This window comes from Ambystoma mexicanum, chromosome 6q, assembly GCF_040938575.1.
Source record: "Ambystoma mexicanum isolate Mex_15411 chromosome 6q, UKY_AmexF1_1, whole genome shotgun sequence".
In the NCBI taxonomy this organism is placed as follows: Eukaryota; Metazoa; Chordata; class Amphibia; order Caudata; family Ambystomatidae; genus Ambystoma; species Ambystoma mexicanum.
In genome coordinates this window covers 1,176,053,484-1,176,071,863 of record NC_090937.1, presented here as the reverse complement: position 1 = coordinate 1,176,071,863, position 18,380 = coordinate 1,176,053,484, and the positions used below count along the sequence as shown (strand labels likewise).

Sequence of the window (18,380 nt, the reverse complement as noted above, 5' to 3'; positions counted from 1 at the left end):
TGTGGAAATGTTGGTTCGTGTTCCATCGGTGAACGTTTGTACAGTGTGGCATTACTGACCGCCATTTTTCCAGTACAATTTCCAACGACCCTCCACATGTTTTTGAGCTCCACCAAAGATGGTTGCTGATTGACTTGGACCACTGTGAAATACCTTGCAATTCTTTTTTTTTTTACCTGCAGCCGACAATTTTTTATTGATTGATTTTGCAAGATGCCAAACGTCAAATTGGTGATTTATATTTTTGTACTGTTCTCTCATTGTCTTGGCAATTGAAACGTGTCTGTCCGTGGCTATCAGGTCGATCACCATTCCCCGCGATTGTAGTTCTTGCAATGATGCTACAAAGCCAACTTTCTCCATGGCCACTGAGGATGTACTTTGTGACACCTGCACGACCACCGAACTCACAATTTTCTTACTTTCCATGTCCTGAAAGTGGTAGGTGCAGTACTTGGCTGAAAATCCTGGGCTGTCGCACTGTCCATCACCGGCTAGCCTGAACCGTTTGCCCGCGAATGTACTATCAATAGACATTTTTTCCATTCTCCAAGCTTCGCTAATGGCTGGAAATAGATAATCGGTTTGGTATTTGTAGAACTGAGTTTTCGCAATGAAATGGATTCCCACAAACTGAAAGAAAGACTCTAATTTTTTAAAACTTGAACCACTAAAAAGTGCAGCCGCTGCACAAAGTAGATTGCCTGCTGGCAGTTGTCCCAGCATAGGTTGTGCAGACCATGTGAAAGGATGATATTTTGTACAGGTGGCATGTATTTTAAGGTTAGTGCCTCGAATTGCACGAGTCACATTAATCAATGGCTCCCCACATACTTCCCCACCAACCGAATGCCCACATTTCATCCGAATAATAAGATCAATCAAACAACTATCGAATACAATGAATTTGGCCTCTTTCCTTATACTGTCACTCTGCATCCCAGCTGGTTCGGCCTGTAACGTTGAGGACATGTCACTCACATGAAAGGTAGAATCTCTGATATCGTCTTCCGCTATGTTCAGTGATATTGATGGTGTTTCATTGTCGTCCACTTCATTCTCTTCCATTGCAACATCTGTTCCTTCTCCGGCGATGGGTGAATAAAACAATTTCTTCAACTTTCTCGCGGTCTTAGTTTTTGCGGGTGTGGATTCTGTGAATTGATCTCCGACTGCATCCGAACTGCCAGGAGGACATTCACTTTCAATGGCTGGTGGTGGTATAGCTCCGTTGTCAATCACTTCATATTCTTCCCATTGGCACGATGCATCTCCAGTCTCAAGTCCCTGCCAAAAGGTTTGACAAGCAACATCTCTCGTTCGCTTCACTGTCTGTGTAGATCTAGTTCGTACACCCACTCGCAACTAGAGGACAGATTGGAAAAGGGATGTTCAGTTTAAACACAACTTACAGTATTGAACTATTAACAGTGAAAAACAACATAATATAGTGACCAGGACACTAACCTTCTTTTGCTTTCTTTTCTTTGAAACTTTCTTGCCTCGAACTTCAACATCAGGACGCTGTTGCTCCGACTCGTGTGGGCATGTCTCCACTTCCTCTTGCGCTGCAACGACTATGTTTTCCTGATAAGCACATCCATCACGCACTGACACTCCGTCGACTCCCTGAAACATAGAACTTTCATTAGAATGTATAATAATATCGAAAACACAAAATGTACTTGGGGACCAATACCCACGTACATCTCAATAGCAAAACACGAATGAACGCTTTGTGTAGAACATTCAAACGACAATTATTCACGCATTGTTGATCTAGTTAGATGGAACTGTCAAGATCCATACCTCGGGCTCCTCATAGACTTCCATTGATGATATTATTGAAGATGATGCTTCAGTGACTCCCTGAAACACAGTAATTGCATTAGTATGGTTTTCTATTTTGATAAAAAGAACAGAAACTTTGTGCAGGCGTGAACGGCTCATCTAAATAGACCTGCACAAATGATCAGTTGTCTAAAATAAATAATGGATATGTAAATATGATTCGATTTGCTCGATCGTTGGAAGTGTCACCACCCAGAGATCTGCATCAACTACTAGGGGTGATGTTCTTGTAGAAGAAGCTCCGTCATCTCCCTGAAACATAGTACTTGCGTTAATAAAGAAGGAAGTATAGCGGATGTAATCACGTCATATGATTTCGCTTGATTGAACTGTCAGTATCCATACCTCGAAATGCATAAGAACATCAAGGGACGATGTAACTGCGGTGCACACTTCTGCAAGCTGTTGCGCCGACCCGTAACTGCACGCTCCCCCTTCTTCTTGGACTAATGCTCCATCGACTCCCTGAAACATAGGACTTTCATTAGTAATGAACACAATATTGAAAAAAGAAGACACATAGGAGGGCGACGACAGAAGGACATATCAATGGCTAAAAACGAAAGAAACATTGTGTGTAACAATCACGCTACAAGAATGCAAGATCTGATGATCTCCATCGATGGAACTGTCCTGAAACGTACCTCGAGCATCTGAGTGACATCAACGGTAGTCGTCAATACGTTGGACTCCTCAGCATCTCCCTGAAAGACAGTACTTGAATTATTTTGGATAACAATAATTATAACTGAAAACAAAGACTAGAGGACGAGTACAACGGTGTACCATTAGGTAAAATAATTACATGATAAATTAAAACTATTGATTTACATGCCTAAAACAAGTCAGTGGCAGAATAGCCAAGTAAGATTACCCGATAGGCGCTTGAAGTGGCTGATGACTGCAATAACGACACGGATGGAGAATCTTCCGCCTTCATATTGAGTGGATACATAAATGGGGAAATTATTGTTAGCTAATGCTACACACTACCGCAAGGCCGAGAGATAAATACGTAAACTTGACTCACCAGTGGAGGGATGTGGACGAATAGAGTGGGAATAGCGGTTGAGAGCAATTTTCGCCTCGCTCGCGGTGTGTTCTTCTTTATTAGCAATGATGTGGAGTACATGTCAGAGGTAAAGTGCCTGCTGCAGATGCGGTATCGATCACCCCTCTTGTCCGCAAAGACTTCTAGGACTCTACTTTCAAGCTCAGAGGGTGGATATCCGCAATATCGGACCCATTCTCTTATCTGATCTATTGTCTTAGGGAAAACATGCATTATAGTACCTTCAGATTTATTATGGGTCTTCGAAGGGCAACCGCCAATGGAACAGGCAGGCATTGTGGAAAGTTCTGAAAAGTAAAGATCAACAATTCTCTATGAATATCAATGTGTTAAAAAATTAAATGACACATAAAAGGTTCAATGCAAGGTATGTTTTGGTTCTTGGAACTATACACGTTATTCACATGCGGATAAGTATTTGAATAACTTTAAAAAAATAGAAAAATAATTTGACTAAACTCAGAACATGTGACTAGTTCCTTGCATGTACTGTCTTGAACGAAAAGAAATTGGACGCAAAATGAGTATGGTACATGGCCTTACCTTGACGAGCAAACAGTTAGATGCAGGGATCAGAGTAGTTTCTTGTCGTAGAACAGCGAGCAGTTCACAGGTTGCAAACTGACGAGTTTCCTCGAAGTGGTCACGGAAGTTCACAGAGACGAAGAGCAGATAACCAGCACCTTCACGGGTTGACTAGCAAAGTGCAAAGAAGTTCTCATTAGAAATATGAAGTGGGTTATAAAGAATTCGAAACAGGGGTGTGTTTGTGAATGAATGACGTGTATATGTCGTGGCATTATGCGGTTTGCAGGGGGCCGTCCAGCGTGAGGGGGGATGCTTGGCAGGAGACACGGGGTCTGGCGGTAGACATGGGAACAACAACCCATGCTCTATAGACCACTTTGAAGTGTACATGGTCTTTGGCACCTCTTGGCCTTTATCGCTCCCTGACAGCTCCACTTGCCAGCACAAGTACCCCGGTGCGAACTGCCTTTGATAGGGCGGGGGGGGGTGGATTGGGGCGGTGGTCGTGCAGACAAGACACAGGAAGACTCGTGAATGGAGACACACTTATGTGGATTGCAGGGGGCCGTCCAGCGTGAGGGGGGATGCTTGGCAGGAGACACGGGGTCTGGCGGTAGACATGGGAACAACAACCCATGCTCTATAGACCACTTTGAAGTGTACATGGTCTTTGGCACCTCTTGGCCTTTATCGCTCCCTGACAGCTCCACTTGCCAGCACAAGTACCCCGGTGCGAACTGCCTTTGATAGGGCGGGGGGTGGATTGGGGCGGTGGTCGTGCAGACAAGACACAGGAAGACTCGTGAATGGAGACACACTTATGTGGATTGCAGGGGGCCGTCCAGCGTGAGGGGGGATGCTTGGCAGGAGACACGGGGTCTGGCGGTAGACATGGGAACAACAACCCATGCTCTATAGACCACTTTGAAGTGTACATGGTCTTTGGCACCTCTTGGCCTTTATCGCTCCCTGACAGCTCCACTTGCCAGCACAAGTACCCCGGTGCGAACTGCCTTTGATAGGGTGGGGGGTGGATTGGGGCGGTGGTCGTGCAGACAAGACTCGTTTGCCGCAGGGCCTCACCAAGGAGAGGCCATCTAACTGCATGTAAGAGGCAGGCTGCAGGATCTAGTACATGGAAGGCAGGGGGGTGAGTTTATAAATACCTCACCCTCCCAGGAGAATATATGGGTGCAGTTCACCCTGGAGACCCTGGATGCCTAGGCAGTTAGTCAGCAGCAGGCTGGCCTGTGGTGGCAAGGCGGCACGGGCCAGAGGGGGTCATCTCTGTACCCGGTGCCCAAAAGGATGATTTATTATGATCAACCATATTGATTATTTACCTATAACCATGTTTTGTATCAATAAAATCCAACGGCCTTCCTTTTATTGCCAACGCTTGAACAAAGTGGTGTGGTAAGTATTTTTGGGGTCGGAGGCAAGGCCGGGAGGCTTGATGCCAACCCGCAAAATAACATATGTATGTCTGCTGCATATGGGTTCAACGGTTATGTGGATTGAAGGTGGGCGGCCAGCGTGAGGGAGGATGCTGGCCGGAGACATGTGGTGTGACAAGACAAGGCACAGGAAGACTATTCAATGGAGACACACTAGATTCATTTAAAAAATCAAAACAACCATTGTTAAAATATATGTTGGGTTTTATTTTAGATCTTAATTTCAATTGAACATAAATAATAAACATTACACATTGTAAAGTTGCGGTTGCAGCACATCCAGGGAAAATCCGCGGTATTGTCCACTGTCGCTGGGGAAATGTTGTCTAATGGCAAGTACCGCACAGGCAGGTATTACTCTCCGAACGCGGTGTCCGAGCCTCCCGTGAAGCCACCAAGTGAAGCAACGATAGGCCACCAGCCTGTACCACCTGTGAAAATGAAAGATGCAAACTGTATTAAAATGACAACTTTCTTATCACTGTCGATTCAGGTAAAAAATGTCATTCTGCTTTGAAAAAAATTCTATCTAGAAAATGCACAACATGGAACCAATTTACATGCATTCGAATGATGAGACGACCATGAAATAGTAGTGGCATCACTGACATCACAACCAGAGTATACTTACTCGTTACTCGGATTACGCGGACGAACAGTGCCGCAAAGTTCGTGCATAAGCACCATCATCATCATCAACACGGTCCGTGAGAGGCAGGCATCCCTGAACTCTGGCAGCTCGGTGATGCATTGCGGACTTGGCTCGCCTTCCGAAATGTAGGCCAAGCACCCGGAATTTTCACGGCAGCAGCAGTTCTCCTCCTCAGTTGGCATTAGCTCGCACCGATTGCACGTGCACCAGGTGGAGACGCCGTCCATGCGACATGGTCCAGGCTCTTCATCCGTTGACTGGTCCTCCCAACTGCCGTCCGAATCCCCATCGTTTTCGCGTGCTTGCCTTTCCAGTAGTTCTTCCTCGGTGTACTCGGGCTCGTACATATACGGCATTATTGTAGCCATTGTGTGGTAAAGAAAGTAAAATAATTTATGGCGGTGGTACTGGTATCTGTTCACACGGGCTACAATCAATGAAGGTAGCTGACCAGAGCACAGAAACGAGTCACAGAATACTCAAAGTAACACAGAGAGAGTAATGGAATCGAAAATCTGCTGCTGTGTGTTGTGAAACGGTGTGTTTATACTTATTGAGGAAAGAGGCGTCCTGCCATTTCCATGGCGACACGTCATTAGCTGAGGCGCAGCGATTGTTGACACGAAACGTGCTTTGGCGTTGGGAAATGGGCGGTACGCATCTGCTGATGTCAGGCTCAGGGGCGGGGGATTTGATTTAGTGCCGCAAAAGCAGGTGAGCCAGGGCGATGGGGGGAAATGATAGGATTATCAGAAAATGGCGGCTGATTTCGAGTGCGTTAATGGACGAAAAGTCGGGTAAGGTCCATAGGAAAGTTTTCTACGATCTACCGAGTTATGCTTAAAAACACATGGCCGAACCGTAGGGACAATAAAAAAAAAGTCCCGGAACTCTCCTTTAATGTGCACTTTGCAGCTAGAGTACAGTATGGAGCAGCACAAGGTCAAAAATATAACCTTTGGTTTTAGAACGTCTTGTGCAACTGTGCAGAACTTCCCATACTCCAGTGCTTCGTTTCCCAGACTGCAGTGTTACATTTAGAGTGTGTACTAATTGTCATAACTGGACTTCATTGATTAAAAGTTTTCTAGAACATGCATATTTGGAGATATTAATAACTCCGATTTGTTTATTGGTTTCATGTTTTCAATCTGCATGGATGGTTTTTGGGCCTGTCGGATCTCCTTAACTGTTGGTTAAGGGAAATTCATTGCACACAAGTCTGTGCCGATAATCAATTGTATTGATGTAGTGTTGACTCTTGACTCGTATAGCAACAGGACGATGATTTCTATGATTTCTGCACTGGTGGACATTCTGTCGCATATGCTCTGCATCACGGAAGACGGTACATCAGGTCTTCAGGCATTGCTGGACTTATCAACGGCTTTCGATTTGGTGGACCACGGCATTCATAAACAAACCCTGCGCCATCTTGGTCAATGCTCTGATGAAGCAGTTGAATGGTTCCTTTCATTTCTAACAGACCTAGATTCAAGAATCCAGTGGTGCCAGGCCTGCTCACCCACAGCTCCAATCTGGTGCGGTGTACCGAAGGGGGCAAGCCTGTCACCCATCCTGTTGAATCTATATATTCGGCCTCTCTGCTCCCTCCGAGACAACCTGGGTGTGCTCTTTACCAACTACGCAGATGACACCCAGTTAGTCATAGGAACAACAGGAGACTACACGCCTGATTCTGCAACTCTTACTACAATTTACCATCACATTGAAGATTGGATGTCATCTAATTGGCTCTGCCTCAATGGCAATAAGAGCCTGATCTTTGATTCAAAGGCTCCACGGACGAAACTAAGTACTGCCTATGCAAGTTTCCAAATAGGCCCGAACTGCATTGCTGTTCAGAGTAAGGTGAAAACACTGGTATCCACTTGGAGGCCTCCTTAAACTCTGATGCCCATGTCAATCAATTGACTAAAAACTGTAACTATTCCTTTCACCTTCTTAAAAACATTTGCCCATCTATTACCAGAGACAACAGTGCGATCATTGCGCAAGCCACTGTTCTATCTAGGCTCGATGATTGATTGTAATTAATTACTAATTGAAGCCTCATCTACCAACTTAAAGAAATGTCAAGTGCTGCAAAACAATGCCGTACGCATTTTTAATAAACTTACCAGGTGGGAGCACGCTTCAACCTTCAGAAAAAATCTACATTGGCTACCAATTCAGGAACGCATACATTTGAAAGCAGGATCAATCATCCACAAATGTGTGTATGGAGTAGCCCCTGTCTACTTAAAATGCCTGACACCTCAGTACTGTCCAACCAGAACATTACAGTCCACCAATAAAAAGAAGATCATATGTCCAAAGTACAAGCTTAAAAATGGCCTGGGAAGATCCTTCCTTGTAAAAGCGGCTACATTCAGGAACTCTCTCCCCTCCTCTGTGACAGGGGAACACAATTCAGGAATCTTCAGGAAAGCCTTAAAAACACTGCTATTTAAGTAACCCCCCCCCTCCTCCTGTAATTCTTGTTTATAGTCCCGTACCTTCATGTTCTGTCCCTATGTGTATGTGTTGCGCCCCGATGCCTGAGTGCTTTCGGCACATTATAAGTAAATAAATAAAATAAATAAATATTGTAAAATCTGCAGTCCTCTAGCAAGGCATGGCTCGAAGACTTGCTGTTGTGTAATGAAGTGGAGGGTACATATCTGGAATTGTTAGTGGTGATCCTAAGCCCAAAGGCTATTTGGTCCAACTACCAGGTGTACAGACTTGAAATACAGGAAACTGCCACCAGTGATATACATTGAAATATTATTGACATGCCTCATCAAAGGAGCCTTTGTAAAAATGAAAAGGTGTGGTGTGCACTTCTGATTAAAAAAAAAAAAATGTATAACTGTTACTTGTTTTCCATTCACAGGGAATCGAAGACCACAACTTGATAGCGGGCCACCTGGCCATGTTTACCAGTGATTTTAATTTGGCACAGGATCTATATCTTGCATCTACGTGTCCAATTGCTGCACTTGAGGTACCCAATATAGACACCTTAGTTTTGTTTGATCCTCCTTTAAATCATCTTAATGCACCAAATAATTTCCTATGAAGCAGATTTTGTTTTGTGCTATTTGTTGGCTGGATGTAAACTATTTGACAACAGGTAATAGGCCTCATTACAAGTTCGGTGGTATCTGCAGTTAATCCCATAGTTTGGTGGGGTGGTAATGCAGTGGTAATTGTGTTACCACTGCATTACCACTGTTTATGGCCAGACCGCCGAACTCTTAAAGAGGACCGATTTATTGACAAGATGAATATAAAAAATGTGCATTTACATAGTTCCATCTCGTTGGAATCAAAATAGCATCAAATAACTTTGTGTTATAGGCAGCATGTTGTGCTCACCAACTATTCACTCCAGTATTGCATGCTCTTTATGTGTTGGCCCTAATACTAAAGTACAAACGTGTAAACTTAAAATATTACTGTTGGTCGTGCAAATGAATAGATATAAGGCAGAACTATCCACGTTTGTTTCTCAAGAACCGAATTCAGTCTGTGTTTAGGCTATCCTCACACAATTCAGTTCAATGTATGACTCTCAATTGTAGTTTCCATAGTCAGTTGTTAGTCTGAAAATGTGTTGTGGTTTGGTAGCGCAAAGACCGGGCCTGAAGACCACTGCCTTTAAGGAATTTCTTTTCATGAACATCTTCAACAGAAAAACGTTTAATCCTCTCTACACATGAAGCTTTAGTTATCCTTATTTAAAGAAACATAGAAGATGGGAGCCATTCCTCTTGACCAAGAAGATCCAGTGCCTTTTTAGTATTAGTTGCACATGTGAGGGACAGAAGTAGGCATTTTGACATACAACAGTGGACTCTTTTCATTTACTTGTAAATGTTTACAGCATCCTTAGTGAGGCAGGGAAGCCCCTGTTAGAGTTAGGTAGAGATAGGTTACCTCTTTATTTTACTTAATAAAAGTTTATACCAACAATCTTTCCAGCTGTGTATAAGTGTCCTTCTTCTGCACCCTTACAAATGGTGTCAGTAGCAGGATCTGCCCTGGTTAGCACAAACTGGGAGACCCTAAAGTTTTCAAAACTAAATGACAGGGCATCCAACCCCTATCTAGCTACCAACGTGTCCTGGGGATTCGACCGCTCCAGTAGCCAGGATATTATTTTTGAGCTGATCATCTCTCTAAATCTACAAGGTAAACCTCCCCACTAATGTTGCCATCTATATTATGCCTCCTGGGGAAAGTGGTTGAAAGAGAGAACGAAAAATACTACCCCTCCTTTCCTGTAGAAAGGAAGTGAAATATTCCCTCTTGAACTTCTAATCAAGCCCAGTGAAGATTGAAAGGGGTGAGTTGATGGGGCACTTGATATATGAGAACCTAAGAGAGTTTCTGTCCAATAAGACCCATAGAGAGGAGGAGGAGGAAGATCACCCACAGAATCAACCTGGGGAAAGCAAGACCCAAGAAATAAAATTCTCTCACTCAGAAGGGGAGGTTGAGCTAGACTTTACCTTTGATTATGATCAGGCCGAGGGTGAGTCCTCGTGGGAAAATGCCAACCTTACCAGTTCCATAAGATCTTTTAAAAGTTCCTTCCCTCTGGGAATAAAAAACCTTAAAAATCTGGAGCATAAAGCCTCAATGTCCTCCCACACAGGGATGACAACATTATGCAACTTGGGGGAGCTGCGATTAGCACTCCATGCCGTGGGAAGGTTAAAACACCCGAACAACTGAGGGAGTACTTCCAACCAACTCTCCAGACCCGTAAAACCCCAGTTATGGCCCCTGCCAGAGAAAGCATCAGTTACCCTGTCTCCACAGTAACGTCATTTCCCTTCATTCAGGAAACTGTATATTTCAGGGGAGGAACTGAATTAGGAAAGCCAGTCTTAGGCTCTGACCCCACCGCCCCCCATTCACACATGTACAATTCCCCATGTTGCAGTGAAAAGCACCCATTCTGTCGTTCCCAACCGATAGGCGGGAGACCCTTGAAATCCCTCCCGATAAAACTTCACCCCAACATAGCTCCCAAACAGACTGGGAAGAGAAGGGGGAATGCTTAGTTCTATTAAATCCCCTTCTTGATGCACAAATAATCCTAGGTAGTAATCTGCCCCAGTTTTCCAAATGGGTATTGCAAATAGCCCAGATAGATCTTCGAATAACATTCCTAGGTCTATATGAAATCCATGCTGACAATAAGAAACCAGCCAGGGTGGATGGAAAGAGCCCAGAAAACTGGGAAAGGGAAAAAAGGGTACCAACATTATTTGGTACCGGAGTCCCACCAGCACAACCATTGTTTGAACCCAAATGGGGAAGCCGCCATCCTAAGGGGAAAGGTATGTGACGAATCCTTGGATGTCAACACTTCTCCCCAGGGTGGAGCCCCTTCCCATGAAGCCAGGGAGGTGAGGCTGCTACCCGGTAGTCCCCCTGGAGGTGGTACATAGTGGGAGGATTTTGTGGGGAGAGACTCCCCATCTGGGTATGGTAACGAATATCCAGGAAGAACGCGGTATTCCACACCCCAAAACACCTCCCCAAATAAACCCCTACCTTGTTATCACTTGTATCTCTTGTCATATTCAAAAGGGTCAATGTACTGGGACGAAGAAGAACCTAATAGATCTCAGGGAGATTAGTGAGATGGGTACTGGGACGAGGAGAAGGTGCAGAACCATGTAGAGTACTTCAGACAAGAGCAATAAGCCTTCTAGTAGTTCAAGAATGCCCATTGGAGAAACCTTAGTGGAAATAGAAGGGAGGCTCCGCACTAGGGAGCTGTGCCCTCCCTGGAGGAACCAAGAGATTCAAAGTCGGCAAGAAGGAAGAAGAATCGAAGAATCTTCACGGGACGCTGCCCGGGTGTCAGAAGCGTCCCCAGTCGGCTCGCGGTGGAAAGACCGAGCAGAGCCTACCAGAAGCAGGTGAACCAGTGGAAGAAGCAGGTTGACCATGACCATGCGCCTTCGTTAGGACACGAAGCCTACACAACAGAACACGCTTCAGAGACGCTGCAGCACCTGCAGAGTTGCAAGAGAAGGCCAGAAGAGGGCTCCCTACACATGAAGCCTCCACAGCACCCACAGAGACATGGGAGACCAAAGAAACCCAGAAGAGCGTTTTTGAAAACCCGAAAAAAATGCCACACCGGCACAACTCTTACAGGTACATGGGTTGCCGAGACGCCTGGTGCGTCCATCGGAGGGGCCAAGAGAACATTTGCCCCATACAACAGGGGTAAAGAGGACACCCCTGAACATAATACAAGTAGAAGTAAGAAAGCTAGGGTCTGGGGCCCACTCTGACAGGAGAAGAAAACATTAAGCCATGTTCTTCATCGCAGTACCTGGCAGACGAGTGAACCGGGTCTGCCTGAGGAAGAGAAAAGAAACATCAGGTCTGAGACACTCACCCACAGAACTGTATAAACCATAGAGAGAAGCCAGGGGAAGGGTTGCAATCCCACTGGTGTTGATAAGGTGTGCAAATAATAGTGAGAAGCCAGAGGAATGGAGGCATTCCCCCTGGTGTTGGTGAACTGTGCAAACATATGAGAAAGGCCAGGGGAAGGGAGTCATTCCCCCTGGCATTGTGAACTGCATTGTAAAGCCTGAGAAAGGCTAGGGCAGGGAGTCATTCTCCCTGGCGTTGCGAACTGCATTGTAAAGCCTGAGAAAGGCCAGGGGAAGGGAGTCATCCCCTCTGGCATTGCAAACTAACTTAAAAAGAAAGCTTGAGGAGGGCCTGGGGAAAGGAGGTCGATCCCCCAGCCTATGTGTGCTTGAGAAAGAGCCGGAAAAGGACCAGGGGAAGGGATTCAATGCCCTGGCCTTCGTGACCTCTGGCATGGAAGCCATGCCCGCTTATTGTCTTTACCGTGAAACAAAGCAAAGGAAGGCCCAGGGAAGGGAGTCATTCCCTTGGCACTGTGAAAGTACTGAGATCATTACCTCGAGAAAGGGATGCATTCTACAGGGACTGAATAGTGGAGTGAATTATGGGTAATAAGGAATGATGTTTGAGTTGGAATGTTTCTTTTCTTGAACAGAGAACTTGACAACATCACAAGCTGGAACTTTGTTTTGTATTTTGGAAAGGAAATGCGACCTCGGGAAGGGATTCATTCTCTCATGCAAAGTTCCTACTTGCAAATTGAGCTATAGACCATTGTCCAGAACAAGGGAGCCATTCCTCTGGACCAAGAAGATCCAGTTCCTTTTTAGTATTAGTTACAAGTGTGAGTGACCAGAAGAAGGCCTTTTGACACACGACGGTGGACTCTTTTCATTTACTTCGACATTCTGACAGCATCCTTAGTTCCTTAGTGAGGTTGGGAAACCCCTCTTAGAGTTAGAAAGAGAGAGGTTTCCTCTTTATTTTTTTACTAAATAAAGGTTTATTCCAACAAGCATGCCACCTGTGGGTCAGTCTCCTCCTCCTGCACCCTTACATAGTACTTTTAGATTGGTTCAAAGCTGAAATATTTCTCTGTGCCTGAACCAAACTGATGAAAGTTCTTTAAACAAGCAGGTGAACTTAACAATAGCTCGTTTAAAAATATGTAGTGTTTCAATTAAATATTAATTTGTACAGTTGTGTTCTCCCCATGTTCAGTCGGGTTCTCAACTTTTGTTTTCCAGATGAGACGAGACCTGCAGCACTGGGATAGTGCCCTCCAGCTAGCAAAACGGCTTGCTCCCAACCAGATTTCTTTTATCTCAAAGGAATACGCCATGCAGCTTGAATTCACGTAGGTCTATGCGCATGCCATGTTTCCAATGCTTAGATGTTGGCTGTTGCTTATTTTTTATGAAATCATCTTGGTCCCATTTTATTTACATGACCATGGCACATAGCATTAAACAAAACAGCCACTTTGATTCTAGAGTGAACTGAGTTAACCAATCCGACTTGCTGCTGCTGCTGCTGCTGCTGCTGCTTGCAAGTGTCTTGTCATCTCCTCTCCAGTCCTATATGTGCATTTTGGCCTGCTAAATTTCCCAACTGGGGATAAAGGAAAATGATAATCAGCAAGTTTCCCATGTATGTGGTAGGTCTACTGACTTGTAATTTACTATAATGGAATAACTTGTGTAGTAGGGAGCGGACTACTAGGGTAATATGTGTATTTGCCAGGAATATTTGACTTATGGGGTAATACTGAAATGCTTAACTCTGTGTGTGACTTTGAAATAGTGGAGAACAAATACAGTGACCACGCAATGCTGTGTGCTAAACTGGAATTAGGCATGGACACCAAGATATAATGAGTGCCACTGGTAATATTTACACCAACCAAAAGAGTACAAATATTAAGTGTAACCCAAAAAAATGTAAGATAATGTCACATAATTTACATGGCCTTTTCGAGTCGGTACATCATCATGCTTACTCCCTTAGTGGTAATGAGATCGTGTGCATGATAAAATCCATTACCGATGTTGTTGGCTCTGTGAAGGGAGCCCTAAATCCAATATTGGAAACAGGATTAATCGATCTTTTGATGGGGAGCTGTTGGCGATTAAACGTAAATACTGACGCTGTCTTCGGCTCTTGACTAAATCCAATATGGGTTCCATCGAGTTCAGTAACGAGAAAAAGCGGTTGAAAAATGGTTTTACCAACTGGTGTAAACGTAGAAAATGGTCTAAATTAAACACCAAATGGCAGCCCATGTTTAATACCCTTCAACGGAATGAATCTAGTGCACTTTGGAAAATCTTGAACATTGTAAGAAATGTGAACCAAGCTTGCATACTGAACTCGATAGGAGAGAAAATGTGGACTACCCACATTGATAACACCATGTATAAGAAATTAGATAAGAATTCTCCAAGGCCCAACTGTAGAGTATGGCCTCTCTCCTTTTCCATCAAAATGATTGAGTCCATTATTATTAAACTGAATAAATCCCGAGCCCCTGGACCCAATGGACTTGCCACCATAGTATTGAAATATGACCCTGTTATATGGAGCAATGTGTTGTTCCGGCTGTTTACTAGTGTCTGCCGAGATCGCTGTATCCCAGATTTATGGAAGAATGCCATTCTTACCCTGGTGTTTAAAGCGGGTAATAGATCCCTACCTGAAAATTACTGGTTGCTGTCGATCTTAGACTCCACCGGTAAAGTTTTCTCAGCTATTGTCTTGGAACACTTGAATGCCTGGGTTCATACCAACCACCTACTTCACCCTTTTAAAACTGGGTTTCGATGTGGCACTGGTACTACTTCTAATATTCGTGTCTTGGATGCCATAACTTCCAATGCCAAATCAAGCAAAGGGCCGTCTGTTTATGTAATTTTTGTTGATTTTAGGTCGGCGTTTGACAGTGTTGATCGAGCCAAACTGTGGGAAATTTTGTTGAAACTTGCTTGCACCAGTTGGCTCGTTGACATACTTTTCAATCTTCATGAAAACAACACTATGCAAATTCGCCTAGATAATGAGGGCAGCTTGACACAGCCAATTAATGTGAATAGATATGTCAAACAAGGCGGTTTACTGGCTGCCCTCTTATTCAACCTTTATCTCGCTGACCTCATCAGACGCCTTGTCGCTAAAGCCAAATGCCCTGCTAAATATGAAAAAGCGTTGATATCTGCTATGCTTTATGCAGACGACTTGGTGTTAATTGATCACGCCATAGCTGGTATGAAGGCAATGTTGGAAGAACTTGGCTGTTTTGTAAAAGAACACGGCCTAACAATTAACTTGCAAAAAACCAAGGCCATGCTGTTCCCCCGTGAAAAAGTCAACAGAGTAAAAGTGGAAGTATCGTGGGGTAATGTAGAATATACCGAGGCATACAAATATCTGGATGTCTTCTTTAACTGTAAAATCGGATACAGGTATCTTATTGAGAATAAAATTAGGAGGGCCAAGCAAATCACTATGATGGTGCACAAGTTTGTTAAGGAATATGCTGGCTATTCACTAAAAGGTATACTCACTTTATATCGTCAATGGTTCACCCCGGTTTTTGTTTACGGGTTAGAAGCCATCACTATTTCTGACCGTTCCTTCCTTGGCAGGATCGAAGGCCTATTTTGGCATACCATCTTGGGAGTACACCGATCGTGTCCCATCCAATATATTAGGGTGGAACTCGGCCTACAGTCCTTGGGATTGTAGGGGAGGACTGGCCGCGAGGCCCTCCTCACCTGCAGTCTTCTCCCCAGGTGAGGACCATGACTCGGTGGCCGTCCCCTCATGCCACCCGGGCCCAGGTGGAGGAGGGGTCACCCGCCGACGACATTGCCCACACATATCCGTTCCCTGCATATACCAAAATTCAGTTAGGCCTAGAAGCCATCTTGTTTAGCCAACATGGCGTGAGTTCAGCACACTGTAACGAGGCCCCCACCTTTGGAGGGCCTTTCATGCATCTCTGCCGCCGCAGTAGCCCTGGTAGATCCGCTGCGAGCGCGATCCCATGAGAAAGTCGGATATGAGCTAACCCGAGATGCTAACACTGTAACATTTTATCGTTCACAATGTAATATTGCACCCTGCATGACCTGGTCCGCGAGGCCGGGGTGACGGGAAAAAAAGCTGAAGCATCACTATCTGAAGAAAGTAGAAAATAATTCAAGTATTGGTATTAACGAACTACCTCGGTTTAAACAGATCCTGTAAACTGTGAATAAACCATAAAGATGTAACGTTACATGATACCACCCCAGGTCTGGACTAGTGCTGCTATAACCACAGAGAAAGATGTCGAAGCCTTTATTTACTCATATATGTTTTCTTAATCACCTAAAGCAGCGAGCATCAATTTCTGTAGGCCATAACCTAGAACGACCTCGTGTAACGTTTAATGTACATAAAATAATCACACCATGTAGTAAATATAATGTTAGGTAACGAAAAGGTACTCGGACCGACTGTATTAAAGAAATGTGTAACGAAATGGAAACATATATGTGTGTTTAAATAACATCAAAATAAGGCGGAACATTATAAAAGTTCTGCATTCAAAAGTTAGCAACGCACGAGGAAAAAACCTTTGTGAATATATGCAAGGCCATTCTCCCTCCCACCCTACCAAGCCTGCCAGATAAGGAAGCTAAGGCCTGTGCCGCGCTCCCTCACCTCCCCCAACCTAGCTGGAGCCGCTTCAGAGAGTCAGAGGCCCCGGTACCGCACCCAAGGCCACAGCCCGCCACCTGTGTTATTTACAGCACGGTAATAAACCCACGTTTTGAATCCACTGATCTACCAGCACCCTCTCGTAAATTCCACAACCCTCCCCCTAGACCACCCCAAGAACGACCCCCATCACTAGGACAAGACACAGAGACCCATTTATATAATAACTTCTAACGCGGCAGACAGGCATGTACCATCCGGCTCAGGCCCCAGAACTCAGCCCCTCGACCTAAAATACCGGTCAATAGGACACAGGTAAATCTCACCCCAACGACAATCACCGGACCTCTCAAGAGGTGCATTCCTCATGTGTTGCGTTTATTTTATAAGACAAACTGCCGAGCGATTTATTGATGAACTTAGATGTCGTTTCTTGAATAACTGCAGTGTGCATGGCCTAGGGCAAACGAGTCAGGAAAGGTATTCATCTTTGTCACAGGCTGCCCCAGCATACCAACACCGCTCGGATGACCTCAAGCTGGCCTGCCAGGCCCAACCCAACCCACGAGGCTGACCAGTGACGTCCTCACGCCAAGACCAACCACGCTGCAGCAACACCTATAGTTAGTCGACGCCACCCAATCCCAATTAACTTGTGCCCCCTATAGTGTGTAGGTTCTGATGACGTTTTTTGTATTAGAAATACGCCTGTCTTTGCTATTGTCAGACAGAGCGCTCTCGGAGGTTGCAGAGTTCTTTGCATGCCCTATTCTTTGGATAAACTCCCACTTACGCTCACCCGCACTCTGTCTTGGTCTTATTCCCACTACGGGAGAGTCCCCTATTGTCTCTCATTGCGGGGAGGATCGTGCTGAAATTGGGGGCGCTTCCTTTCAGTGGTGACCCCGATAGCGTGATATCTCCAAATTATTTTTCCTAACTCCTTTTAACGACCCCCTTGTGGCACGAGAATCTCCGGTCGAGAAGGGATACGCACGGTGAGCCGGCTCCGGGAGGCTGCCCGCCAACGGCGACCGGCACAATAAGAAGTGCGCACTCAATGAGAAAGGGTACGGGATCCCGATTGGAAAAAAATCCCCTTTGAGTGCCGCTCGCCGGAGCCAGGGGCTGACCGTTGAGTTACCGGTGACACTGCCTGGACGGACCCAGTTTCGGAGACTATCGGTTCAAGACGGGCACGTGAGTACTGAGTGCGAGCGATCGTAAAGGGGAAGGGAGGGGAAACTGTGAACAGGAGAACGGGGACAGGTAGAGGAGAAGAATAACGGGGGTCTACTAAAGACGGGTCTTGAAACTTTCTTTATCTTTTCTTTGCATATGGCCATTAGGAGTAAGAAATAAGTGAAGTGGTAGAAGTGACGGAAACCTAGCTCCGAAAGGGGGTGGAAGGCGGCGCCGCATAGTGCTATCTAAACTAGTACTGGGAATATATGAAGAAGTAAGAAATAAGTTATTGGTGTCTGGCAAAAGGAGACACCGGGAATATTTTTTAGTGATTGCTACTCTCTCTATTTCTTTTTTCCATTCCACGGGGCAGGGGAAGAAAGCGAAAAGGGTATAAGATAAATATACTTGTAGAAGAACTATAAAATAGGGAGCACATTTTGAGGAGTGGGGACCAAGCAGTGGCACGTACAGACGTGAAAATAGCAACCTTAGCAGAAAAACAGGGACAGCTGGCCAG

At 45.0% G+C, this 18,380-nt stretch overlaps 1 protein-coding gene across 1 annotated transcript in view; it reads left to right on the top strand.

Annotated features, from left to right (window-relative positions):
* WDR19 (WD repeat domain 19) overlaps positions 1-18,380 on the top strand; it is a 2,828,275-nt gene that overhangs the window by 1,673,116 nt on the left and 1,136,779 nt on the right. The window contains exons 19-20 of the mRNA XM_069631788.1: positions 8,460-8,570; positions 13,222-13,331. Coding sequence (XP_069487889.1) covers positions 8,460-8,570; positions 13,222-13,331 — 221 coding nt within the window. The remainder of the gene's footprint in view (positions 1-8,459; positions 8,571-13,221; positions 13,332-18,380) is intronic.